The 26,397-nt window shown below is 43.1% G+C and overlaps 1 protein-coding gene across 17 annotated transcripts in view; it reads right to left on the bottom strand.

Moving 5' to 3' along the window:
- Ptprk (protein tyrosine phosphatase receptor type K) overlaps positions 1 to 8,853 on the bottom strand; it is a 514,155-nt gene extending 505,302 nt beyond the window's left edge. For 13 of the 17 annotated variants that reach the window (XM_029532781.1, XM_029532784.1, XM_029532783.1 and 10 more), the window contains exon 1: positions 8,498 to 8,789. In XM_029532781.1, coding sequence (XP_029388641.1) covers positions 8,498 to 8,594 — 97 coding nt within the window. In that variant the 5' untranslated portion in view covers positions 8,595 to 8,789. Of the gene's footprint in view, positions 1 to 8,497 lie in introns of all 17 variants that reach the window. The other 4 variants (XM_021221748.2, XM_021221750.1, XM_021221751.2 and 1 more) reach the window with 2 other exon arrangements.
- Between the last annotated feature and the right edge of the window lie 17,544 nt (positions 8,854 to 26,397).

Here is a 26,397-nt window from a genome sequence, read left to right as displayed (position 1 = left end):
AGAGAGAGAGAGAGAGAGAGAGAGAGAGAGAGAGAGAGATCCACAAATACACACACAGAGAGAAACACACAGAGACAGACAGCAAACACACACACACACACACACACACACACAAAGGGTTTTCCAATTCCTTCTATTGATTGTTCAAATCTAACTTAATTACATTACAAGTGACACAGTAGCTGCCTCTCCAGTTTGCTGCATTTTCGCTAATGTGCAACTAAAGTGTCTAATCACTACATGTGTGTACAGTCACTGGACAATAAATCTTGTCTCAACCAGTTTTCTCATAGGAACAAATGTGACAAGTGGCTTTCTTCTCTAAGCCTGTGTGTAGAATGGATACAAAAAGCCTATTGTGGAGATTTTAAAATACTACTTAACCCATTGATTCTAGGTCTTCCTAGGTCACAGAACCTCAGCAAATGGCAGATCCTAATGTTGTAATCGCTTTGGGAAAAATCTTTGTTTTCCAATAGGTAAGAGAATAAATGAGCCTAACTATGGCTGGCAAAAATAAAAGTAGACCTAGTAAATTGAGAATAAAATTAGAAAAAAGTATTGATGAGAACATTCAAACTCCGAAGTTCTGGACTGTGTGTGAAAACCTTAAGGTCTACCATACCTGTGATTTGTCCCTAATTTGATCTCCCCTTAAACTCCAAAGTATCCAATAGATATGGAATGTATCAATCTCAAGAGCTCTGTTTCTCACATTTACGACACTGTAGGCTAAATAGATTTTGATCTACAGCATCAAAAGCACCGATATCCACTGTCCCCAAACTCTAGCTTCTAAGATCACACTATGACAGATGATCGAGAGTTAACATTAATTTACACTTCCTGCCTTTCATCACTCAGTGCTATCACCATGTCATTATGCCAGTATTTTTCCAAATCACTAGTGAACAGCAAAAACAAATATAGCAGTTGTGATTTAATCAGAGACATCACTGTTGACACAGCTAGCAAAAGTAGACACATTTAGAATAGTAAATGGAGAGGGGGAAAGAAAGACCGCCACACAGACTCATTAATAAGAAGGCAATTAGGTCTCCTGGGGAAATTCATTTTCTACAAGAACGCTAAAGCAAGCTATAAAATGCAAGAAAATTGTGTTTTGACATGAGTAGTGTACACTGTCTATTACATCATCATTTTTCTCTTGAGAAAACTGACAGGAAACTCTGTTCTTAAATATGAGCAGGAAAGACAGTAAAAAGAATCCCTGTGAAATTTAATATAGTCTACCCACTAACTCCCATCCATGGAGTCTGACTGGCCTACAAATACAATCCTTATTACACAGATCATGGAAGAAAAAGAGTACAGTAATGTAAGAGGTTACTGGTGCCAAAGTCAGAGGGAAAACTATTTCCTGTACCAACGTTAAATCAAGCAAAAATAGTTTACACATACCATTTCTGGTCCCTGAGGCAGGGTGTACCTATAAATATTCTTTTAAATAATGTCAACAAGTAAGGTTATTTAGTTTTGTATTTGTCTTCTAATGAAAAAATATTGTTTTCAAACCTGAGAGGTCATTAAATGGAAAAAAAAAAAGAAAATTTATATAATCTCAATTGCTTTGATGTGTCTAGAATGCTTGATTATTATCAAGTAAATATAAATAATAATTATAAATTTTGGGCTAGACAGATGGCTTAGTAGTTTAGAACACTTGTTTCTCAGAGGACCTGGGTTCTATTCCTAGCCCAAACCTCCAGTTCCAGGAGATCTGATATTCTTGTCTAACTTCCACAGGCACCAAGCAAGCACATGTCATGAAAACAAAACACTCATATGGATAAAACAAAATAATAAATCTTTTTTTAATCTATAAGAAAGAATTATAAACCCAGAGAAATTGAGTTTATGTCATAACTTAGCCCTTGTACAAAACTCTTGCAATTCTATAATAAAGTGCACTTGACAATCTTTTTTAGCGCACTTCTGTTTGTTCTAATGCAGTGTTTCCAAAAACTAAAATAGTCAAGCAAATCAGCTGATAGAAACTTAATTCCAGTTCAGTGTGTGTAGGGCTGGGTCTGATCACAGATCACCACATGGTCCTCGGTCAGGTTCAAGCTGCTGTCCCCATAAACCAACCAAACGCTAGGATACCTTTCAGCAGAGGAACACAATGACTAAGAGCAATCAGTCGTGACATTTTGGCCCCCGATAAGGCTTCTTCCCTGTCCTTGCCTTTGCTGCCAAATCACACCAAAGAGGAATGACCTGCCTTGGGCAAGGTTTGGAGCATCCGCCTGGACAGTTGGTTCAGGAGCAGGATGCATTGGGAAAGCTGAATATGAAGAGGCCAATCCAGGAAGTTTATCGTGTAGCTATTAATCAGTGTGATATACAAATGAAACAAATATTTCACCTCCTACCAAAAATCAGTTTCTCAGTCTATAAAGTAGGGAAAAAAAAATCCTGAAACATGTCCGGTAATCTTTCCAAGAGTATTAGTAGGTGCTGTCTATGCCATCATTCTGATTCCTAAGCCTGTTCCTAGCATGAGTCTTTAGCTATTAAGTTCCCACTATCATTAAGATATACATACTTAAAGCTTTCAGCTCTCCCAACTAAATAACTGCAAACCATAATTCAACCAAAAGACTTTCCCTTGACTTTGTTCCTGGACCCCTACTCAGTGATGCCTGTCGAGGATTCAGCCAGCATCACCCAGCTCGCCACTCTCTTACACACTGAGCTCTGCAGTCCCTTAAGTGGAAACATGAATTATTTCACTTAAGACTACTTACTTTGCGTCTAAAACAATTGTAAATGTCAAAAAAAAAAAAAAAGCCACTAATAATTTTCATGGATTATCAAGACAGCAGAATACAAAAAAAAAACTTCTTTCTTCCAGTGTTAAGTGGGGAAATGGCAGTGTTCCACAGCAGGATCAATACAGCCCCTGCATCCTCTTGCCTCAGTGTTTTCCCAGAACCTCAACAACTTGCCTGGAGCCTATCGCAGAAGGTGAGGTTTAGATAGGGAAACTGAGTTTTCAGTAACACGACATACCAAAGCATTAACCACAATCGAAAGGTCCCCATAAGAATTGAAGACTAGAGACAGGCACACTTCTCACAACAGACTCTGTAGCACGTGTCTTACGAGCAGCTATGATACCTCACGGGTGTTTCCACGTCGTGTTTGTACCAAGTGGAGTCAGAAGCTGGCCAAGTTTCTACCTTAAACTTCATACAATAAACATGCCAATGTAGCAACTTCCAAAACGATTTCCAAAGTACAGTGGTACACAAATTATTCTACTTATCTCAAAGTATCAGTCAACCTGGTACTCAAATTTTCTACCTCCTCTTACAAAAAAGACTATGAAGTCTCTCATGTATCAGAAACAGATACATGCAAGAAACAGTCTGTGCCATTAAAGAAAAAAATTATTCAATGGCTCGTTTGGACTTCAATTGAAATTAAAAAGTAGCCCGATTGGTGCATTATTCATGAGCTTGGAATCAAATAGCATTTTAAGATATATGGTGACTTGATATGCTTTGTACAATTCTTCAGTAACTATGACAAACAGCATAGATTCTGATGAATAAACAAATCATGTTCAAAAGCAATTACAACCTTTTTAGGCAGAGAAACACCATTTGATAAAGGAACACAGACCAGACACACATGATCAGCAGGGAAAGTCTGAGGGGGATGCTCACAGGGAGATGTTTACATTCATAGAATAAGAAATGAATCTGTTTGGACAAAGGCAAAGGCTGATTCTAATAAACAACTCGGAAAATAGGAATCTTTTCCCTCTTCTGAAAATTGAGTAAATGATCTCATATAAGTGTGCACACACACATAAAGATACAAACACACACACATAAACATACACACATACACACACATACACACACATAAAGATACAAACACACACACATAAACATACACACATACACACACATACACACACATACACACACATGCACACAGATACATAAACACACAAGCACACATACACACACGTAAACACACATACACACATAGACACACACATAAAGATACAAACATACACACACAAACATATACACACACATAAACACACATACACACATAGACACACAAGCACACACACACACACACACACACACACAAATATACATAGAGACACACTGTATTTTATCTGTAAACTGTTTTTGCTATTTCCTGCTTTCAGCCTTCAGCAATTCCTTGCCCTCCCCTCAATGAAGAACAAGCCTAGGAAATGGAAACAGTGCAGATTCACACTCAGCATGACCCCACTCTGTGGAAACACACAGAAACACACTCGGGCAGAAACAGTACAAGGCAGTTGACAAACATTAGTGGGAGCCAACACACTTTCTCTACATGGAACTATAGCATGGAAACAATATTTAAGGATCCAAAAATACATACTAATACATCAATGCTGGACATAGGAGCATGTCTCCTATGTGACGGAGTTGTCTTAGATTTGGGTAGCAGACTGGTCCTATGTCTAGTATTTAAGAACATACATAAAGCAGCTCCTAGAGATATTTGATGAAAACAAAAAGCTTCTGATTTTTGAATATGCGTGTGGGGCTCAGTTGTTACCAGCGAGGCGTGGGAGGAGTGCAGAAGAGGGACAGAGGAGCAGAGGGGTTGATTTATTGATTTATTTTTGAGATTCACATTCATGAACACAAGGAGAAGAGCTGTCAGCAACACACATGCCAATGGCCAAACAGCAGCGAAGCCTGCCTCTTCCGAAGCCTGCCTCTTCCCGTCTGGGCAATGACACCTCATGAGCTAGGAAATTCCGATCTAAGGGAGCCAGTGAGAGAGAAAAACAGACCTGGAATTGTCCATATCATTCCTAGGGAGTACAGTTTGAAATTTTAATGTATTTAAACACTGAAGGGTACCAGTCCATCAAAACTAGGAAAAGAAATGGAAAGCCTTAGCACAGACCGGCTCTGAGTCTCTTCCCAGCAGACAATAATAATAAGAGAAAATTAATTTTGAACTAGAGACAAGAAGACAGACGCAAGGCAAGTGGTTCTGTTCAGATGAGTTCTAAGTTCCTAAGGGATAAGGAGGGTGATATGCCAGGGCCTCTTGCAAAGCAGCCTTCTCTGGCTTACTTCACAGAGACACAATAGTCCCTCTCTAGGTCATCGATAAGACTGCATGCATCCAAAGGCACATGTAGTTCTCTGCACTGAGAAAAGGCTGAACCAGGAAATTTCTTTAAAATAACAAGATCTCACAAGTATTTTTTTTCTGTAGTTAGGATACTAGAAGTATTAACAGTGGCTCTTGCATATGTATAATTTTTGAAAGATGTGCATGGCTAAGCTAAAAATTTGATCAAAGATGACTTCTGTCATAAACTCACGGTCAAAAATGGATGACTAGTGGAAGAACTCTCTCTCTCTCTCTCTCTCTCTCTCTCTCTCTCACACACACACACACACACACACACACACACATACACACACGCACACCTTGCTGAACAGCCTATACTCGCTGAGAAGAGAGTTCTAAGAGTTTAAAAGCCATAAAAGCTGAAACCCTGGCACTGGGCTACCGTAATTTATGATGATTACACCCCAGGTAGCTGCACCATGCTCTACAGTTGACAGTGCACATAAATGACTTCACTTGATCTTCATAAAAACTATGTGGAAAGGTCAGGACAGGTGTTATTATCCCCATTTTATAGATGAGAAAGCTGAGTCTCCAAGTGAGACTGGTTTTGTCAGGTTTGAGTTCTACAATAAGCTTGCTTCCACAGTGATACCAACATCAACAGCTACACAGCCTAGTAAATAGACTGTAGTAGCAGACTGGTTTCCCACACTTCAGTTTTCCTGGATAGAATACAGATAAAAGTGTCATTTTTCAGAGACTCAAGTGAAAGGTAAAATGTATAGATAAAGTCCTGGCCTTAAAGATGTTTACTGTGGAGCACTTTTACACTTGAATTGCAGACAGAAAGGAGAAGCTTGCACTCTGAAAGCGTTAAATGTGTGACTGAGACACACACAGAAATCCAATGTATATATGACATGCACACATTTCCAACTACACTATCCTCCCAAACGTGTAGATATGCTTCCTACATTAACAGCCACAGAGTACTGCTGGAAAGTGGTAAGCCAACCTTGGTGGTCATGTTTTAAAACACATATGTAGTAGAATGGAGTACTTTAAAATTTAGAAAACATGTAAATATGTCTCTTCAGCTCTTTAAAGCATATTCATTTAAATTTCTCCAAAAGTTCCTCAGTGGGAGGAACAGGGGAGGCAAGGGAAACAAACAAAAAACAAAAAACACTTCCAATCTCTCATCCCTAGTCAATGTTTTTTTTGTTTTTGTTTTTATTTTTTAACAAATATGCCATAGAGTTTAATGACATGAAAATACCAAATGATTTGTGACAACCAGAAGAAAAGAGATGTCTACAAAACCAACTTTTAATCTCTGGAGAAAAACAGATAGGTGCACAAGCTGACTTTAAACTCGAGAGATAAAAGACCTTCATTTGTGGGCAAACATACGTCTCTTGTGAATAGCAGGAGGAATGAGAGCCAGGTCTGTGGAGCCGGCATTCATTATAAACTCCCAGAAACAAATATGCACACTGTGATGAGGTACTCTCTGGACACGGTGATTAAATGATAAATAACATTTTAAAAGAGAAAATTTTCTCACATGTTGAAAATCTATCCATCAGCTGTTAAGACATCACTAGTCTCCAGTTCCAAATGCATGTGTTTAATCATGCAACTGGTAAAGTTCAATTAACAAATAACATGCCTTCTCAAGCAAGGCTCTCCGTGAAGTGACAAGCAGTGTGTAGAAATCAATACTCCCTCCAACTTGCTGCATATAATGAGTTACATCAAGCACGGTTCCAATACTAACAGCATTGTATGGCAGAGACACACTCCGTAACGCGGAAACCAGAAAATTGAATTAAGTCGTCGGAATTCATTGCATTGAGCTGGTGGCCTCTGCACACCATCCCATACGTGGTCTTTTCGTTGCCTGCTACCATTTTATAGCCTCTGCCTACGAGGAGGATACCCTCAAGCTCCAGACTCCGAGGTCTCACTCCTAAAGGGGAGGGGGAAAGAAAAGCTAAGGAAGGATTTGCTCCGGAAAACATCATGGTGAGTGTATTTCCAGGAAATCGGGCAGTCTCAACAATGAAACTATCAAGTACAAAGTAAGTTCTGTCTTCCCATCCTGCTGCTTCAGCCAGGAGCGCGGCTGTCGCGTTTTCCGTCACCCTCTGGCCACTCTGTGTTTCCACAAACACTGGGAACCAAGGCAGCAGCGGATGCGCCCTCCAGCCTTGCTGGGATGGGTGGGTTAGCCAGAAAAGTTGTAAAGCCCTGTGGGAGGCAGAGGCTTAAACCTGGGAGCCCGCTCCCCAGCGTCCACCTGGTGAAACTTCAGAGCCGGCAGATACATAGAAGCCAGCGACCTACAGGAAGGATATCAAAACTGGACCGGAACAGAGACCACCAGTCCGAAAGACCCGGAATCCTGGGAGTTCTCTGAGCGGTTTTACTTAGAACCCAAAACGATGGCCTGAAATGTCGCATCACGTCTCACTCCCGGGTAGTTCAGACGAGCAGCGAACGTTCCCAGCCCAGGTCACCCAGGCGGACTCAGGGAGGTGTGGAGTCAGATTTGAGCTTTGTGCTGGCTTCGCCCCATAAACAGGGTAAGCCTTCCGGGAACGGGAGCCCAGAACTCGCTGCCCAGGACAGCTCTGAATCTATCCTTAGAGCTACATTAACAAACGTCGTACGGACTCCGCCAATATACACATACAACATGCTCCACGCTGTGTGCTCTGTAATCTATCCAGGAGCAACTCTTGAACCCTCAGCAGAGGAGGAAGGAGCCTCCAGGAGGCACCGGGAAGTAGCTGGACAATAGTCAGAGGAGGTTATTCCCGGGACAAAAAGCACCTGGCAGAACACGCCGAGGTCGGTCCCTACGTGTCTCCACAATTCTCACAAAGACTTCCCGGGAAAATTTTGAACAGTCTGGCGACAGAGAGCCACTAGCCCGCTCAGCGAGCCATAAAATCGTGGTCCCGGGAGCCCTAAGTACTTTTTCTTCTTCTCTTCCCTAACTAAGGCTGTGAACTGCTCCCGACTCCCAGGCAATCGACAGTACACCCAGGAAAAGCAAGGTCGCCACACGCTCCATTCAGCACACCCTGGGCTGTCTGCGCGCCCGGCCAGCCTCGGAAACAATGGGTCGAGAACGTAAAAGTTACCTGTGCCCGGGGGCGCACAGCTCTTGGCCCTGCGTCCCGCCTGACACAAACTCCCAGGACAGACCTAGCTCCAACCTGCACCACCACCACCCCCACCACCCTAAGCGGACGCCTCCTGGATACCGAACCCAGCACCAGCTATCAGTCAGTCCTTCCTGCTTGAGTCCAAGACTGTGGACAGACCCAGACCCAGACCACCCCCAACCTCTCACCTGCTGAGAACTGGCCATGGACCGACCCCAGGAGAGGCCACGGGGACAGGAGCCAGAGAGCTACAAAAGCAGGCAACGCCGCGGCCGCCACATCCATGGCGAGTTTGGGAGAAGTTTCAAGCAGCTTTGCAAAGAGCCTCCGGGGGAATCGCGGCGGAATCCGCCAGCCAGCAGCCCTCCCGGCCTCGTCGGGGGGCTCGCGGGGACGCCGCGGCCACCCGCCAGCACTTTCGTCCTTGCGCAACGTCGGCCAACTACCTCGCGGGCGAAAGCGTCTCCAGCGTCGCCCGCCAGCCGCGGCGGCCGCTCTCCATGCTAGGCAGAGACTGCTCAGGGTAGTCCAGAGTTACTTTGCTTGGGGAGGGACGGGGGCGGAGCCTGGGGTGACGTCGCCCGCGGGCTCCGGCAGCTTCGGAGGAATGCGGGCTCCGGTGCGCGCCGCCGCCACTGCCGCCTCCTGCCAGGGAGACGCGCGCCAGCCGGGCCGCGCGCCCCGCGCCCTGCGCCCCGCGCCGCCTTTGTTCGCCACCTGGGCTCGGTGGCCGCGCGGCTCTCCGGCGGAGAGCGGGAAAGGGGGACGTGGCACAGCTCCCTGCCGGATCCCCGAGATTCAACTCTGAGAGGCAGGCGTGTGGGAGTACTGTGGGCGGACGACGGAGGAGGCTCCCAAGGAGAGGTGTCCTGGGGTTCTGTCCCCAAGGTGGTGGTCCCACCAGAGCGGCTGGTGGTAGGAAGAAAAGGGAGCGTAGACGTGACCTTTAAAACGCCAACCTGCACTGAAATTTCACTCTTCCTTATTGATAGGATAAGGAACAAGGCTCCCTACCCCATTGAAAACTTACTCTCGTTTGTTCACGAAATAAATAAAACTTGGACCAAAATAAAATGTTGGGTAAGTTTCCAGTGTGAACAGCTGGCCTGCCTCGTTTCTGGTTTATTTGTCATTGGGAAGCTCCCAGCCGCTCAGCCTTCCCATAGCCTGGTGGAGTAGAGCAAGGCTTGGTTTTGTTTTGATTTTCACTGTCTTGTAGCTATATAAGAAATAAGAATTTAATAAAAGGAGTTTATCCCAACAATGAGCACAGCATGGTTGCTCCGAAGGAATCCAATGCTGTGCACTGTGTTACAGCCACAAAGTCAGTTTTGCTACCTCAGCAGCTTGCTGTGATTTCTCCAAATGCCACCTTCACTTGCTTCTGTAGCAACGCTGTATAGTTGCTTGCTTTTAGTGTCTGCAAATGATGACACATGTAAGTATATCCAAAACTGAATGCGCCTAAGTTGTTTTTTTTTTTTTGAATTTTGATGCTATATATTGCAACTGCTAATAATAGTCTTGATCGGCACCTATCAGTCACTCAGAATGTCTTTAGCCTTTTAAAATCAAAATGAAGTGAAATTCAATTTAACACAACATTCTCACCATTAACTGGGCCACACGTTTCTATAATTAATATATGCTGTTATGATTAGGTTTGGAATAGATGCAAGTGACTGTATAGTATACACACACATAAACATATCTATGCACATATATTATACACATAGATGAAGAAGGGAGAAAGTGGGTTTCTTTTTTATTTGCTGAGGATAGAATCTCCGTTAAGCTACAGCCTTGATGAGTGCTCATTAGTACCTGTAACCAGCCCAACACTTGTCAATTCAGTTCAACATAGTTCAGTCATCTCCCTCTAGGTACAATGTCAATGTTCCTTAGCTCATTAACCTATAACTTGAAGCACACTCTACCAAGGGTCCTTATTTCTTACACTAAAGAGCTTTGTTAGATCACAGGTAACCAAAAACCTATTATTTTCTTTTCTGAAGACATAGCAAAACTTTCTAAAAAAAAAAAAAAAAAAATAGCTGTAATTTGCCAGAGACAAGGCAAAGGAGACTTGTCTGTCCATATATGAATTTGTCTGTCTATTCTTGCATGAAAGATGTTCATCACTTGGCAGTTTGTTTGAGTAAGTGTGCAAACAAAGCCCTTCAGAGACCTACAGATCTTGAATAGAACCTCACTTCTTGTCATAGGCATTCCCTGGGTCAAGGGATAAAGAATTTGGTTCATTTTCTCTATGGTGGAGAAATAACAGTATGAAAATGCTGTGGAGGTGCCCAAGGTGTACCAGGCATCTTAAATGGACACTACCACAGTTTGGAACCAAGCTCAGGCAAGAGCCTTGTGGCACACACACAAGGAAACAAGACTAGGGATCAAGTAATTTACCCAAACAAATAGGGGAGGAAAAAGGAAGAGAGAGAAGGAAGTCCTTAAAAGGAATTAACAAAGATGCCATCTCAATAAAACCAGAAGAAATGCAGTAACATTTTGGGCAAGCAAATTGGACCTTTTATCCTTAGGGCTCATAACAAACATGGACCAGGGGGCTTAGCATCACTAAGTAGGCTGACCTTGAACCTGCCACTCTCCTACCTCAGCATTTTTTTTTTCACTTTAAGAAAACAGTGAAATGTTCATATTCTTTTATCTAGTTGATGTCCAAACACTAACACCAAATATGAAAAAAAAAATGTTTTAGGAACTAAGATATTTACAAAAACAAAAAGCAATGTGAAAATAATTAAATGTCTACTTATAGGCCAACTCTATTTATAAAGCATGTTACTTAGTAGGTGTCTTTCATAATATACAAAATGGAATTTTATGGAGAAAGGAAACTGCAGAGGGAAGAGTGTTTATGGTCAAACATTGGGGAAGGTTAGCAGAAGACAATAGAAACTTTCAAGTTAGAGAGGAAAAGCCTGGGGGTTTATAGAAAGGGCTTAATGGTTAAGAGCCCTTTCTGCTCTTCCAGAGTTTGGTTCTTGGGGGCCATGTCAGAGGGCTAGCCACCTCTAACTTCAGTTCCATGATTCCTGACACTCTCGTCTGGATTCATGGAGCACCTGCATTCACAGTGCCACATCAGGACAGACAGACACACACTCATGCACACACACACACATGCACATGTGCGCGTGCACACACACACGTACACATGACTAAAAATGAAATCTTTTTTAAAAAGAAGAAAAAAACCCGGAGAGGGAAAGCTAGTGGTGAAGGCTGTGCGGCTGTGTGGATGAATGCAGTACCACCAAAGAACACACTCAAAGTGGGTAATATGGTAAAGACGATGTTCTACGTGATGTATTGCAACAAAGCCGTGACATGACATAATTCTACATCAAAAACTAACAAAGACAAGCCGAGACTGGGGGCTGGAGAGATGGCTCAACAGTTGAGAGCACGGGCTGCTCCTTCGGAGACTCAAATTCAATTCCTAGCACCCAAACGGCAGCTCACAACTAACTATCTGTATTCCAGCCCTCACTCAGACATAAATGCAGGCAAAACACGCACACGAGACATAAAAGACTGATTAAAATAATCAGCGTCAACAACAAGAAATCATGAGCTTGGTGTAGCTCAGTGGCTGAACAGTCCTCTGGCAAGTTCAAATCCCTGCATTCCAGATTCAATGTCACAGGGGGGAAAGTAGTACTAATTCAATTACCAGTTAACTTAGCTTTGTTAAGTTTTATAGCTGCACATACCTATTTTCCTGGGATGTTTTTGTTTTTAGTGGTGGTGGTGGGTTTTTTTTTTTTTTTTTTTTTTTTTTTTTTTTTTTTTTTTTTGCTACATAGTTGGTTGTAGTAAATGGAAAGGTCATTTGGGTTTTTTGTTGCTGTTATTTTTGTTTTGTTTTATTTTGTTTTTCTGGCTCAGAACTCACTTGTAACAATCCTCCTTCTAGGATTGCTGGTCCGGGGTTGCCCTTTGAACCATAAAGTGTCTTTTATGCTTGCGGATTTACCACCTATTAGCTACAATCATGAACTTAGACCTGCATTTGACAAAATGCTTCCAGTAGAATCCCAGCTCTGTCAAATGTTAATAAGAGTTGTCGAAAAAAATAAACACTGGAGATTGGTATGTCTGTAGAACTCAGACTTAAGAAAAACTAAACGGGTTTCTTCGTTATGCAACCTCTTAGCATGATTCCCAATGTGAAATTGTGTGTTGTGCGTGTGTTCGATAGAGGGGAGAGCACAGGCCTCTTAAAGTCGGGGACCATGGAGCGCTCGCAGAGCACGGTGGTAGCCACGTTGGGGACAAAATAGCTGAAGTCATCAACTTTTTAAAACTCTGAACAGTTTGTACGGGATCAAAGCTTTAGTCACCAACCGCTCGGCTCTGTGCAGAGACTGGAAGAAGTGAAGCAGCTCATGGGGAAGCATGTGCTCGCGCATTAGTTGCCAGGGTGCCGTGGCTAAGAGAAAGAAACCAAGTCCCCTCCAACCTCCAAGGACCTGATCACCTCTCTAATGTTCTATCTCCTCTCAGTGCGCTGGAGACCAAGCCATCTATAGATAAGTTCTTGGGGGCCATTCAGGATCCAGTGCAGGGTATCTCTCAAAACCAGTGTTATGGTTTAAATCTGTTTTTGTTTTGTTTGTTTGTTTGGTTTGGTTTTTTGAGACAGGGTTTCTCTATAGCCCTGGCTGTCCTGGAACTCACGTTGTAGACCAGGCTGGCCTCGAACTCAGAAATCCGCCTGCCTCTGCCTCCCGAGCGCTGGGATTAAAGGCGTGCGCCACCACCGCCTGGCATGGTTTAAATCTGAAACTGCCCCAACCATATCACATTCTGAGCAACAGGCTCCGAGGTTGTGGTGCTATCTTAGAGGCTATAGTGCCTTTAAGAGATGGGTATGACTGGCAGATGTAAGTCACTAGAGTTTGGCCCTGGTGAATTAATTATATAAGCACACCTTTGCCTCCTGCCTGCTTTCCCTGACTCCATCAATCACTACGCCAGCATCTCCAGGACACAATCTAGTTACCTTGAACTATATACACTTTCCCACTATATTGGACACAAAAGTATCTGAAACCAAGAGCAAAAAATAAATCTTTCTTCTGTGGTGTTGCTGTGTCCAGTGATGTCTCACAGGGACACAAGAATAGCTAAGCCATCTAGGGTTACAGGGAACAGAATCTGGAAAGTACCACCTTGAATATATAATGTCTCTAACCCAGGCCAGTCATGAACTTGCAGTCAACTGGTCAACTAATTCTGTTTTTCCAGAAAATTAAATGAAAAAAATCCTAGATATAGATATAGATTTATTTTCTTCCTCTTGATCATTGAGCAAATCTGGACCCAGCACACAAAAAGTTTTATTTTGTTAGTGAACAGACCATGACTACATACACAACAGACATTTATAATCCACCAGGTAAAATGTCAGGTTGTTATAGGGACTAGTTAGTTAAGCTACTTATTCACAAAGCATATTCCATGTGCTCTCTCATTCTCACTGTCCAATTTCTCAAGCAGAGCCTCTTGGGATAGGAGGTGGAAATGAACTTCCGATTTTTTCTTTGGAAAGTGGAAAAACAACAACAATAACAAAAATACTAAAAACACAGAAAGTTTTCCTTACAGTAAAATTGTTGCAATTGTGTATGTGTATGTGTGTGTGTGTGTGTGTGTGTGTGTGTGTGTGTCCTTGATAGCCTTTCACCCCAGCATTCAGGATGCAGGTGGATCCCTGAGTTTGAGACCAGCCTGGTCTACAAGAGGAATTCCAGGACAGCCAAGGTTACATGGAGAAGCCTTGTCTGGAAATACCCTGCCCTCCCCCCCAAAAAAGCTTATGTGTTGTTAATAGAAATCCAGTGGAAGAAAGAGAATTTCTGAGCTAGAATGTCCTTGGACCAAGTAGGAAACTCCTGAGGGAAAATAAAAGTATGTTGCTACGCCCTAGAGAGCTGTTGCCCCACACTGGTGTTGGGACTGGTGATCTGATCTGTTGGAACTTGGATCTCAACACCACAGTGTCTAGGAAAGGAAGGAATGTGATGGAGAGGCAACTTGCCTCATCCCTGGGGAAACCCTCATCTGTCTATGTTCCTGGGTAGTTTGGATCAAGCTAAAGAGCGACACTGCGTTCAAACCCAGAGTTATTTTGTAAGTCCCTTGAACTCTTTAAAATATCCATAACTGGGGATTATTTCAGAAACACTAGTCAAGAAAATGCATGCTCCAAAGGTTTTATCAAGGGAAAGAAAAAAAAAAAAATGCAAGCAGCTTGAGAGCTCAGAGTTGCCAATTTGGAAGAGCAATTTGCCTACAGCTGGATATAATTAACAAGCCTGGGTCAAAAAGGAAGCAAATCATAAAAGTGTGAATTGGATTGAGGTGGGGCAATGGGAAAGGGACAGTAATTCCAGAGCTGGCAGAGTCTCATAGGAGACAACCTCTCCTTTTCAGAAAACAGTCCAGTGATGTTATGAAAGATTAAACTAGGAATGGGGGAGTTGTGGCCTTACAGTATTCTATTACGTGTTTGATAAATCTGGATACTTAAAAACATGCCTTATTCTCGTCTTTTATACTACTGAATATTCTCCATCCCTTGCCACTGAAAAAGTATTTTGTTTCTCTAGATTAACTGTAGGATGAGGAAAAGACCTAGGGGCTATAGAGATGTCTTCATAGTTAAAAAGACCCAGGTTCAGTTCTCAGCACCCCCATGAAGGTGTCTCAGACCTGGCTGTAACTCCAGCTTCAGGTGTTTCGATGCCCTCTCTGGCTTCCACAGGCACCCACACTCCTATTCACATACCTACACACCAACAAACACCTACACACAATCACACACACACACACACACACACACACACACACGCACACAGGCACACACACACATGTGAAAATAATTCAGTACAAAGAGGCTGACAGCAACCCAGCTTTTAGCATGTACTTGATTGCTGTCTGAATTCCTTTGGTTTTGAATGCATGAACATCCTAAGATGTTCTTTATTTTAGAAAAACTAAAAAGGAAAGTATTCAAACGAGTGAAGTACATCACACATTCAGTGATACGTTGTGTGGGGTTGAGAGCCTCTATGCAAAGACGCAGGCTGAGGAGGATGAACAGAGCTGAGCTATTCCCTGGTGATTAGTCTCCTTCCTGCCTCCCACTTACTTCTGAAGCGGGTTAGGGGGTGACCTCACATATGGAATCCTGTGGATCTTGACATCTTTCCTCTCTGCCTATTCTGGTCTTGAGACAGAATGAAATAGAAGTCTAAACACAAACTGTGCTGCTTCCAGAGCTCTGGAGGATTTTCCAATCTGCCAAGTGTTCTCCACAAAAACCCTCCCTTAACACGGCTGACGGTGCCACCGCCTTCATAACGAGGGAGTCTGACAGGAAAATGAACCATTGGAGCCTACATACAAACACAGGGGCTCATTTCCATGCAGAAGTCCTCTTTAACCAAGGCAAAGAATTCATTTTGTCATTTGCAAGCATTTATTAAGGGCACAGCACAGTGCTTGTTACCCTACAGGAAATACGGGAGAATTAGTGGTTTGCATTTGGGATTAACAGACTAAATAAATAAATAAATAAATAAGAGACAACAAGCTGCTTGAGGGAAGAGGAAGATAAGTGAATAATAGATAAATAAGTCTTGGTGGTATGTGCACGCACATGTAATTCCACAGATATATGTGAATAAAAGCATCCTCAAGCTGTTTAGGAAAGAACATAAAACATGAAGTCACTGTGGACATATGAATGGAAGGGGAAAAAAACTTGAAAGGGTGTCAAATTTTTACAAGTCCTTTGTCTTAGTGGGGTTTTATTGCTGCTAAGCAACTATTACAAAGGAAAGCATTTAATCGGGGCTTGCTTCCAGTTCAGAGGTTCAGTTCATTATTTCATGGAGGGTAACACGGCTTGCAGGCAGACATGGTGCAGGAGAAGGAGCTGAGAGTTCTACCTCTTGATCTGCAAGCAGCAGAGAGAGACTGTACCATACTGGGCGTAGCTTGAGCATATAAGACCTCAAAGCCCGCCTCCACAGTGACACACTTCCTCCAACAAGGCCACACCTTCTGCTAGTGCCACTCCCTATGGGCCAAACATTAAGACACATGAGTCTATAGGGACACATGAGTCTATTCTTATTCAAACTACCACACCGTTGAAGGAGGTGATACTTGTGGCAAGCGGGAATATATACCATGGTATAGTATAACATAATAATTTCATATAATATACACGACTTATGGCAAATTGCCTTTTGGAACATGAATTTCTTGCTTGAACAGGCTTCCTGCAAAGTTACTGACTTTTGATGAATGACCAAAGTATGTCTTCCATTGTGTTATGTTGGGGATGAATCTTGGGGATGAATTCTCCTTTTATTGAGGAATTTTGAAATTACCTGAAAAGCTTTGTTGGAAGAAGCATAAAGTGTATAGTATATTTTTATAACATTAAGTAACATTTATTTAAATATCCATAGTCCTCTAAAACCTAGTAAGCCCAAGGAAGAGTCATTAAGAAATACCCACCGCCTGCCTCTGGTGTTGTGATGCAAATCTTTAATTCCAGCACTCAAAAGGCAGAGGCAGGCAGATCTCTGAAACTGACCATATTCACTATGCCATTGTCTGCCAGGGTAGACAATAAAAGCCGAGAGTCTTTCTCAGATGCAAGAAGGTTTAGCGGCAAAGAACCCTCTCAGGCCAAACCAGTTGCCTAGGACGAGTCTCAGAGCAATTAAGACAACCTGGAAAGGACACTCTTGAAGCTGATGAACTGCCTGCAGGCTATGCGATACATTCCAGGGTTCCCAGCACTTGTGAGCTGTCACCATGCTGGGATGGGCTTTGGTGATTCAACTGTATTTGAGTCATTTCTGCTCCTGTAAGTTAACCCCTCACCCATATTCCTGTAGGTAACCTCAGTACGATGCTACCCATTTGTGGGTTTGTCATGAGCTCCCTTCTGTGGTCCGTTGACATGTATGTTGTGTCTCCTCAGGGAAAGTTTTGTCAGGCCACAGCTTTATATGGGATGATGCTAAAAAGTAATAGCTACTACCCCCCCACACACATACCCGTGTTAATTATGACCTAATGAATGTAGAAGTTCACATCGCAAAGGAACTCTGTAGATGCTATGGAGGCCTGTTCCATGGCAAGAATGGAGTCCTAGTAAGAGTAAGAAGCAGAGTTAGAGAAGACACAAGGACATCTAAAGTCATCACAAACAGAAATTCAGGGGTGTCTGGCCACCCTAGGAAAAATCGCTTAGGAATGTTCTAGCATTGTGGTCTCCAGAATGACACTGGGCAGCTAGGCAGTAACATTAAGATTGAAGATCTGGACTTTGTAGACTGTCTTTGATCTCCCTTGGGAAACTGTCATGACTGCACAATGCAGAAACACCATCCCTAAACCAAGCATGGTTGGTGTTGGGGTGCGGCTCACAGACAGATACAAAGGTACACAGCCAAAGCCTCCCAGCACAGAGCAGGAACTGCCTTCCACTATGACCTTGTACAGGTTAAGCAAGAACCAACACATACTCTGCCAGCACCTTCTATAGTTGATCCCATAAAGAAGAAAATGGAATCCATACCTACTAGTATTTCGTTTACAAATATGGTTTCAATAGAGGAGAGAATTTCATGATTTTCATATAAACCACACCCTAAGGACCCAGGAAAACCTGTTTTGAATCAGGAAGCCATCATCACTACAAATGGGGGCAGCCTCAGGAGCCACCTTGAAGGACTCATGGCCCACACTGTTCCTTCAAAGGATAACAAAGTCTTTGAAGCAATGGGATGGGTGGTCCATTGGCTAAGGTTGAAGAATTCTGTATGAACAGGAGGAAGCCTTAGGACACTCATGGCCACCCATGGAAAGAGGACAATGAAAGCTGGTGAACAGCATCAGGTCCCCAAGACTTTTTCAACCTGACAGTGTATTTATCTGTGTATATACATACACACATCAAACATGCAGGCATGCACACACACACACACACACACACACATGAGCTGGGGTAAGGCTGTATAACTTTTGTGTAGAAACATTTACTGAGACTGGAGTTGATCCCCAGACTGCACATAATAGAGGAAGAGAATTGACTCCACAAGTTGTCCCTGACCTCCACACATATGCACAGGCACATACACAGAAGCAAATAAATGTAGATTTAAAAGAAGTAGGAAGAGGAAGGAAACGAAGAAGGACTCTTTGGGACAAAGCATGAAAGCAGTTTCTAGAAGCTGAAAGTGTGAAAAGAAGAGGCTCTCTCTTGGAGTCTACAAACCAAACACACCCCTGGTGCCATCTCCTGGACTGTACTGCAGGAAGTCTGTCAGCAGATGGGATGGAAACAGCTTCCGGCTGTTACACCCGGGAGGCAAGAGTTTCCCCAATCTTTTAGGGACCTTGACCCAGGCCAGGATAAATTCAGAGTTAGGAGAGAGATGCTCAGAAGAATGGCATACCCAAGTGTGGTTTCTGCTTCTCAAAGAAGGGTAGAGAGAAGGAAGGTGCAACCAAGTGTAGACAGGGGCGCGTTGAAGGAGAGTGAGCACTAACTGCTTCATCATTAGCAACACACAGTTTGGCCCCTCTGAAGCTACGTCTACCTGGTTGGTAAGCAATCTTCCTCCTTTTCTTCTTTTCTCCCTGCCTCATTTTATGATGATTGAGATTAGTTTGAAGGCTTTGTAGATGGCTTAGAAGGAATTCTAATCTGATAAGGGAAAGTCAGGAGCCAGTTCATTTTGCAAGGGGTTACTACGCGTCCTTTCCCCCTTAAATTGGGTTTCTGGTGAGATTCCGAGAAAAGTGCATGGTTTTTCCATGGAAAGGAGGAATAGCCTTAGGCAGTTTGTCATTGTTGGAATTCTTTCTTCCCTGCTGGTGTAAAGCTCTAACTTTATTCCAGGGTAGGGGCTCCTCCCTCTTTTCTCGTGTCCTCAGGACATGCCCTGCCCATTTTACCTTGCTAACCCTTCTCAGATTTCTGACCAACAGACATAGAAGACAATAAACTTGTGTATTTTTAATTCACTACATCTATAATGCCTTACCACAATAGTAGGAGGAAGCTCGTGTACTTGGACTGCCTCATTTGATTTTTCTGAGTAGTAAAGACATTTCATAGGTGAGAAAACTTATGCTCATACATATTTAAGTGATGGAGCTAAAGCACAAATCTGTGCTCTCCACCTCTATGGTCTACATCTATAGAGATAATATTTTTTCAACCTGCAAACTTAAACTCATAAGAATACAGTAGGACTGGCGGAGATGCAGCTCAGTACTCCATCGGGTACCAGACCCTGATGACAAGCCTCCAAACTGCTATCAAATATTTTAAAAGAGAAAAAAAATAGTCATTGCATTAATACAGGAAGGTACACTGTGACCACACATTTGTGCAATTTTACTGACTAAAGTTGTAATTTTGTGTGTATAGTGATGGTGTGTAGCTATTATACTGGTTGATTTTTATATCACATTGACAAAAGCTAGAGTCATTTGGGAAATGTGACTCTCAATTAAGAAAATTCCTCTAGCTGGCAGTGGTGGGTGGTGGCTCATGCCTTTAATCCCAGAACTCCCCAAGTTCAAGAACAGCATAGTCTATAGAGTGAGTTCCAGGACAGCCAGTGCTACATGGAGAAACCCTGTCTTGAGAAACTAACCAACCAACCAACAAACAAGTGAATGAATAAATGGAAAGGAAAGTGGGGGAGGGGGAAGAAAATTCGTTCAGCTGAGCAGCGGTGGCACATGCCTTTGTTACCTCCCACAGCTCAGGAGGCAGAGGCAGGCAGGTCTCAGAGGTCCAGGACACCCAGGACAACGTTCATGCACATGGACTACCAGAGGAACCCTGTCTCAATAAAAACAAGAAAGCGGGGAGAAGAAAGAAAGTATTGGCTTGTAGACAAGTCTGTCCAGCATTTTCTTCCTTAATGATTGATGTGGGGAGACTCAACCCACACTGGGTAGCTCCAACTCTGGGAAGGTGGTTCTGTGTTGTATAAAAAGTCAGGTTGAATAAGACGTGAGGAACAAGCTAGTAAGCCGAGTTCCCCCAGGGCTTCTGCAGTCACTGCCTTGTGTTCCTGCTTTGACTTCCCCCAATAACAAACTATGACCTCTAAGCAAGATAAGCCCTTTCTTCTCCAAGTTGCCTTGGTCATGGCCTTTATCACAGCAATAGAAACTCTAAGACAGCTGTATCATTGAGTCAGAGGAGGACGACGGGGAATTAAGAGCTAGCCTTGGTCAGGTTGTTTTGAAGACTAATCGTCATGTATGTTTGGTATATTTCCTGCCATAACTATTCTTATGTTGTTCCATGTGGACTGTAAACTACTGAGAGCTGAGACCAGTGCTTGCTTCACAGTGTTCCATAAGGTTCACTGACCTCCCTCCTACTTCCCTTTAGTCATAGTCATTAGGACTTGGCTGGTCATTGAGGATGTCCATTTCTTTAGGAATCAGGCTTTCTCCTTCCATGGTAGTAGATATATCTCAACTATGGGCAGAGGCAGTGGGATCACAGGTAGCCTGCCTTTGCTACAGAGTTCGAGGACAGTTCAGGAAACTTAGCTGTCTGTCTCAAAATAAAATGTAAAAGACAGAGGCTGGCTAGGCACATGACTTTATTCCCAGCATTTGGGAAGCAGAAGAGATGGAGCTCTGTGTGTTCCAGGCCAGCCTGATATGACAGAGGCTGAAGCCTGTGACATATGTGGCTTAGTGGTAAAGTGCTTGTCCATATGTAAGGCCCATGGTTTAAGCCCTAACACTGAATAATAATTGAATAAGAAGTTGTAGTCTTAGGACTAGGGAGACTAAGGCTGGATAACCAGTTAAGCCAAGGAGTCTCAGACCAGCCAGGCTTATAAGGGTAGCTCCTGTCTCAAAAAAATGCTTGTAATAATCACAGAACAAGGTAAGAAAAAGCTGAATTCATACAGCCATTTCGTTGGTTTAAAAGTAGATAAATACGTTGCTGGGGCTGAACAGAGAACTCAGTTGGTCAGGTGCTACTTCAGCAAGCATGAGGACGTGAGTTCAGATCCTCCTCAGAACCCGAGTAAAGCTGGGTGTGGTAGCTGAGGATGTCTGTAATCTGGTGTTGGGGAGGCAGAGACAGGAGCTCACTCTTTAGTCAGTCACTCTGGCCAATCGGTTAGCTCCAGGTCTAGGGTAAAGCACACACTTGTGCGCGCACGCACACACACACATGTACATACACACACACACACATGCACACACACACATGCACACACACGCACACACACATGCACACACACACGCACACACACACACGCACACACACGCACACATACATACACACACCACATACACACACACATACACACACACACACACACACACACACATGCACGCACACGCACGCACATGCTCACATGCCCACATGGTACATGTGTATGTCATAGACACACATGGGAGGGGGTCATGCAAGCACATACATTATCAACCGTAGTGTTGATGTCTACCTTTTCTTTCCTTACACAATGTATTGTTTGGTTTATAGCTCTAACACTGCTACTTCTATGTATATGCGGTCTGTGTTTGATGAGATATTTTCTTTGTGCATGACAAACATCAATGAACACCCAGTTTTATTAACACCCAGGGACACCGAAGGTTCATCAGCATGACTCATCGTACCGTGTCCCTACTGGAACCGGGGGGAGCTGTGAGTCTGAATCAAAACGTTCTGGATACAGTGAGGGAGGATATCAAGAGCTTGCAGAAACGTGTGAGTCACCTTTGATCTCAGCCTTAGTGCTTTCTCCCCTCCCTCAAAGATGCCGGAAAGGAAAAGTGCATCTCTCCCCCTTCAGTAAACAAATCATGACTGGGTCAGCGGTCCTGGGAAACAGGTCCTTACTGATCAGACTGTAGGTGGGGGAGTCAGACTAAGATCTCTCTGCTACTAGCTTGCCCCAGCTTGTCCCAGTTTGTCCCAGCTTGCCCCAGCTTGTCCCAGCCTGTTGCAGCTTATTCCATGAAATTCCGGGTTTAGATACAGTCTCTGTGAGCCCCACAGGAGCCAGCCACTACGGGGGCTACCGCTTATACAACTAGGAGCTAGCAAGCGGAGAAATGCTATTGCTTGGTTTTCACATTTTAGTTGAGGGAGATGGACAATCAATAAAGACGTTGAGCATGTAGGTATAATTGTAATAGAGGAGTAATTGTCAGTATAATATTGTAATATATGGAAATTATCAGAAAAGAAGCCGACTTCCCAAACCAAGACTAGTTTCACTGTAATTATCTTTGCTCAAAGTAAAATTGGGCTCAGTGTAAGAAAAGGATGTATGGTGAATAGATTATACTTTTAAAAAAAAACTGTGGATATTTATATTTTGTGAATAATTGTGTAACCATCTGGGTTTCCTTTTTTACTTTGGCTGCTAGGAAACTCAAGTCTAATTTTGCTCTCATAATAATTGGTTCAACTTATAAGTCTGTATTGTTTTAGACTATATTTCCAGTCTATCTAGGAGGACTTATTTACAATTTTATCTTGAGTTTCCTCTCACTTTAATTCATTTTTGACATACTTAACTCAAGAGCTCCCTCTCCTTGGCCAGTTAGCACAACTACCCCAGTAGGACAGGGACATGACCTTTAGAGATTCCTACAACAAACCGAATGGTTCTAACCTTTTCTTAAATCTTTTTGAAGACAAATGGAAAGTTAGGGAGTAGAGTGTAGCTCAGATGACAGGATGCTTTTATGAAGCTCTGAGTTCAATTCCCAGCACCACATAAACTGGGCAGTGTTAACACAGGCCTGTAATTCCTGTACAGAGGAGGTGGGGGCAGAGGGATCAAGGCTGTCCTTATTTACATAGTAAATTTGTTGGCAGTCTGGGATGAATGAATCTTAAAGCCAAATCATGGGACACCATGGTTTCACAATGGACCCACAAACATGGGTCATTAGCTGAATGTTAGAACTGGCAGTCTCTCAGCTTGCCATGGTAAAATGCAGGTAGAATTATTTCTCCATTGTGAACAATTTAATTAAAATGCAATATAAAGTTATTCATCATTAAGTCATAGATTTATTCTCCCTTTTAGGTTTTAATCTAATCCACTGATATTCTGAGAGTTATCTTTGAGTTATTGTAAGGGAAAGAAATTAAGGGGATTGACAGAGTCCTCTAAGAGTCCACCAAAATTGTGGAGAAAAAAATCTGACTACAGAATCTACAAATCACAGCAAATGCACATGTTTAAAGAGACAAAGGAGGTTTTTTGAAATGCCCCTAAATGATTGCAACCTACCTCTTTATTAAAAAGCAATTATGTGGCCCTGGTTCAAAGCTGTGATTTCTCAAAGGAAAACAGACACGGAGTTGTTAAGTGGAGACACCGGGCACAGGGGCACAGAGCTCTTTTGTCTGGTCTTTTTTTTTTTTTTTTTTTTTTTAAAGATTTATTATTATAGCTAGGTACACCGTAGCTGTCTTCAGATGCACCAGAAGAGGGCGTCAGATCTCATTACGGATGGTTGCGAGCCACCATGTGGTTGCTGGGATTTGAACTCAGGACCTTCAGAAGAACAGTGGGTGCTCTTAACCACTGAGCCATCTCTCCAGCACCCTTGTCTGGTCTTGTGATTGGACATTTTGTCTTATAAGCAGCAACATAGTAGCTGATCAGTTACCAAACCCCATGGGAGCAGATTAGAGATTTAGCAGTGGGATAGCTGAAACAGCTGTCCCTAACTACTTCAGTATAAACCTTAGCAGTTGGCTTTTCAAGACTGCAGCTTGCACAGAAAATCCAAGCAAACCCAAGGAGGGCTTGAAGCTTCCCTAGTACCCTCGTCGTTCCTTTCCTCCTCTTAAAGGCCAACCTCAGCTTCTTCACTCAGCTCATCATTTGCTCCATCCTTTTCTCTGGGTCATGCTTCCTAGTGCCTATAAAATATGGTGGCAATTCATCCACACATCTTTTCTCCTTCCCTCTATATATAATGTTGTGTGGGGGGGGGCACTGAGGGTACAGCGAAAGGGTGATTTCCCACCTCCCAGAGCATGTCACTACATATGGGTGAGAGTAAGGGAGAAAGAGATTGGCATGTGACAAGGAATTAGGATTAAATGCAAACCCACAGGCACAAGTGAGCCACACATACCCTGCTGTGAAAACACAGATGCAGGAGCAATTAATTTCTGTCATTTGTTAGCAAGGGTAGGTGACAAATATCTTCGATCTGCTTTTCCTCCATCTGTTTCTCTCACTGTTAATGGGGACAATTTGGGAATCTTTGTTTTCAGGATTTGCTACTGAAATGTGGAGGATGAAATTTATTCTGATGTCAACCACAGTAGATACTGTATTTAACTTCAAATAACGGAGCAGCCATTTAGTGACTGATTTTCAATCTAGAATAACTGCTGCAGGCACAGCTAATGCTCATGGCTGTGGGGCTCCAGATGCCAGGGAGTTGCTGCCATGTTTTCTCATTTCTCCCTCTCTCCTCCAGCTTTCCAACCTCTTCTCAGAACTCCCCAGAGTTCTGCTTTTGCTTTCCCCGACTTGCCTGGTCTAGGCTGTCCTGTCTAATACAGACCAATCTATGTATCAAGATGGCCCATTACCTATATATTACAAATTTAATAACACTCCTCTAAAACTGCACCTCACCTTTCAAGAGTCTTATATCTCTGTGATAGGACATGGTCTCTAAGTTATTTAACTCTCGATTAAAATTATTTCATATTATCATTATTTTCTAAGCACTAACATAGGTGGGTAGGGTAAATCACTCATTCAACCTCCATTTACTCAGAGAGAACAATAATATGTTAAGTTGGTTCAAAAGGAAGAATGAGGCAGCTAACTCAAATGCCAGAGATGCATATGACTACAAAAACACAATTGCAGTTTTAATGTAGTAATTCTATCAAAAGCCCTCCAAACTGCTCTAGGCCTTGGGTAAAACCTTCAGAGAAGACCAGAAACTTGAGATAAATTGTTAATTGACCTTGGAGTTGACCAGAATAAGAGAAGGAGGAAAAATGAAAACTAGGACCTAGAGAAAACATGGCTGAAGACTGACGCGAAGACTTCAGGAAACCCAGAAATGGAGCTGGCAGTTCTGGTAGGGAGAGGAGGTAGACTCCTCATTAGGGAGAAAATTCCAGAACAGAGAAAGGGTCATGGAAGGACTCTAAGATAGTCTGCCAAGTATTTGAACCTTTGCCATTGAGAGTTTGTTTGTTTTGAGTATTGAGATTTCAGCATCTTGGAGACCTTAGTGGAGTTTATCACAACAATTTTGACAGGAAAAATCTGAGCCCCCAAATATTCTTATCACTGTAGCAGTGTTCAGCAAAAATATTTTTCAAGTAAAATGCATGAGATAACATTCAGTGATAAAATGGCTTCATTGCTAGTTACACTTGAGAAAGTCCACATAACAGGAAAAAAAAACAAAAACAAAAAACAAGATTAAGTCGATGGATTGCTGAGTTTCTTAGTCTTATTTCTTAAAGAAAAGGACTTTCCCTGCCTTGCCCTTCACCATCTGTGACAAGTGGGAGAGCTGGCCCTGCCCTTCAAAGGCTACAGCCCTTCAGAGAATGGGCCTTGCACCTCACCTGACAAACACAGTAGAGCCCTTAAGGGCATGAGAACAGGAGAAGTGGTCCTGTCAGGGAGATGATCCCCAGCACCCCCCTTTCCACCTGAGGTAGTTAGGAGAGCTGGCCTCCAGGTCATGAGAGCAGGAGAGCTAGCCCTTCCCCGTGTTGACTGCGGCACTGGGTGAGCTAGTTGGTGTAGTCCTGGAATGCTCGCCCTGGTGATGCAAGTGCTGGAGACCTGGTAGGCTGCTCAGCTTTGCTACTACCCAGGCCTAGATTCAGAGCAAAAATAGGTCCATTCCAAAATCTACCACATCTATGAGTATAAGAAAGGGCATGTCTCACAGATGCAAAGCTACAGGATCTCCATGACACAGGGTAACAACAGCATAGCCAAGAGGAGTC

This window comes from Mus pahari, chromosome 21, assembly GCF_900095145.1.
Source record: "Mus pahari chromosome 21, PAHARI_EIJ_v1.1, whole genome shotgun sequence".
Taxonomy (NCBI): Eukaryota; Metazoa; Chordata; class Mammalia; order Rodentia; family Muridae; genus Mus; species Mus pahari.
The sequence above is the reverse complement of the archived record's forward strand: the minus strand, read 5'-3'. Positions and strand labels throughout refer to the sequence as shown.